Source organism: Pyrgilauda ruficollis, unplaced genomic scaffold (assembly GCF_017590135.1).
Source record: "Pyrgilauda ruficollis isolate IOZ18807 unplaced genomic scaffold, ASM1759013v1 scaffold57, whole genome shotgun sequence".
NCBI lineage: Eukaryota > Metazoa > Chordata > Aves > Passeriformes > Passeridae > Pyrgilauda > Pyrgilauda ruficollis.
The window spans coordinates 2942116-2944543 of NW_024527377.1; the positions used below are offsets into that span (position 1 = coordinate 2942116).

The window sequence follows — 2428 nt, forward strand, 5'->3', positions numbered from 1 at the left end:
GGATGCACACAAACTGCCAAAGTGAGAACGAGTATTTAAAAAACAGACCACATCCACGGATTAGTACTTCAAAAATTTCTCTGTCGAGTGCTTGAAAGCCACTAGCAAAAAAGTCAGTTAGGACCTTTACTGGCAACAAAATATTTACTACTCTAAGTACACAGAGATTTTAAAGCAGAGGAACACTTGCTTCAAACCTAGAAAAGCCTTAAAACCGTACGGAATTGATCCTAGGAAAAAAAATTAGACGTGTAAAGGTCAATGAACACAATGATTTATTTAAAAAATAAAAAACGTAAAAACCATTTTTTCTTCCTTTACAGAAATGTTAAAAGTCAGTCATGGGATCCGAGTAGCTTTTGTAGAAAAAAACGTAGTATCCAGGCATCGAGTCCTTACAACAAAGGAACTTCCCCCCAACCCGCCCCAGTTTTTACTCCAGATCAGCAAGACACTTCCCACCCCGCACCCCCCAAAAAACAAATTAAACAAGACATTTTTCGTTGCTAGTATAAAAACGACCAAGGTCCAAGTAATAATAAAAAAATAGAGTCCATCAATGACTGTAACACAAAATATGTGTATGTGGGGCCCAGTCCATCTTCAGAGAGAAAGAAGTGGCACAGGCAGCAGAGGCGACCCTCAGGGGGCATTTAGGAGCCGCTCCCACAGCAGGGAGGCATTTAAAAGGAGCTGCCCTTCGGCGAATGAGGGGAGAAACCATTTGGAAGCTGCCCCGTATCGAAGGGAGGGCTCTCCACGCCCCCCCATCAATGGGTATGGGCGCTCCAGCTCAGAAAGAGCCGCCCCCGTAGCCTCCCCCACCATAGCCTCCTCTGTACGGTCCACTGTTACTGCGGCCCCCCCAGTTGCCGCCCCCTCCTCCACCTCCTCCGCCGCTCTTCATGGGGCCGTAGGAGGACTGGTGCTGGCTGTAGCTGCCGAACCCGCCGTACCCGTTGCCGTAGTCTCCGCCTCCCCCTCCGCCGCCGCCTCCGTAGGAACCGCTGCCATAGGAGCCGTACCCGCCGCCTCCTCCCCCGCCGTAGCCGCCGTAGCTGTTGTAGCCGCCGCCTCCTTTGGAAAGCCCGTTGTGATCCCGGTTGCCGGAGCCGCCGCCGCCCCGACCCCTTCCTCCTCTGCCTCCCCGGGAGGGCCTGGAAGAGCCGCCGCCTCCCCCGCCCGCCTGGATGTCCTCCTTGGGCACGGCCTTCTTGACCTCCACTCGGTGGCCCTGGATCGGGTGGAACTTGACCACGGCCGCCTTATCGGCGGCGTCGTGGTTCTGGAAGTAGACGAAACCGAAGCCGCGCTTTTTCCCGCTCTGTTTGTCGGCGATGATCTCGGCCTTCTCCACAGGACCGAACTGGCTGAAGTGCTGCACCAGGTCCCCTTCGCCCACGTCCCCTTTGAGGCCGCCCACGAAGAGCTTCTTCACCTTCGCGTGAGCGCCGGGCTTGGCCGAGTCCTCCCGGGACACGGCCCGCTTCAGCTCCACCGCGTTCCCGTCCACCGCGTGGGGGGACGCGGCCATGGCGGCGTCCGCCTCCTCCACCGCCGAGTAGGTGACGAAGCCGAAGCATCGGGAGCGCTTGGTCTGCGGGTTGAGCACGACCACGCAGTCGGTGAGGGTGCCGTAGGCCGCGAAGTGCTCCCGCAGCCCGGCCTCCGTCGTCTGCACGTTCAGCCCGCCGATGAACAGCTTGCACAGCTGCGAGTTCTCCATGCTGCCTCCGGTGCCGCGCCTGGGCCTGGCGCCGAGACTCCTCCTCCTGTTCGGGGGCAGCTCCGGAGGTTTTTTCCCCTCCTGCTCCGTCTTGCCGCTTCTTCTCCCTGCGAGCAACGCGACCTCACGGCTGCGGCGGCCGCCGGCGGTAGCTCCCTCGGCGCGGCCCGGCGCCTCCGCTCCGCCTCACCTGACCGGCAGCACAGTCGGGGCGTCCCCGGTGCCGCCGCTCCCCCGGAAAGGCGGGCGGGGGTGGGCGCGAACACAGGCGCGCACAAAATGGCGGCAGCAGCTTCTCGGGAGCGCGGCCGGCGACTGGTGCCCACACAAAGGGGCCGCCGGGAGCCCCGCCCCCCGAGCCTGCCTCCCCCGCCGTCGCAGCCAATGAGAGCGACGCGCCGGCGCCGCCCGCCACTCACCTTCAAGGGGCGTGGCTCAAGCCGCGATGGACGTGTGCAACAACCAATGAAAGGGCGCGACCTCCGCAAAAGTCCCGGAGTTTGCCGACGACGGACGCTGCGGGCAGCCAATAGGAAAGCGGGACGCGTTCCGCGCGCGCCGGGCGGATGGGCGGGGCATGCTGCGTCAATGCGCCTGGCCCGCGGCCGACAGCCAATGGGACACCGCCTCCGGCCCGGCGCGCGCTCCCTCCCCGTTGAGCCCGCCCCTCGGGGGCGGGGCAGCGATCGGGGGGCGGGGCGC

General features: G+C 62.0%; 1 protein-coding gene across 1 annotated transcript; it reads right to left on the reverse strand.

The window, feature by feature from the left end:
- Positions 1–257: 257 nt before the first annotated feature.
- Positions 258–2056, reverse strand: HNRNPA0 (heterogeneous nuclear ribonucleoprotein A0). The gene has a single exon (XM_041481973.1). The coding sequence runs from the start codon at positions 1724–1726 to the stop codon at positions 794–796; it is 933 nt and encodes a 310-aa protein (XP_041337907.1). The 5' UTR covers positions 1727–2056; the 3' UTR covers positions 258–793.
- Between the last annotated feature and the right edge of the window lie 372 nt (positions 2057–2428).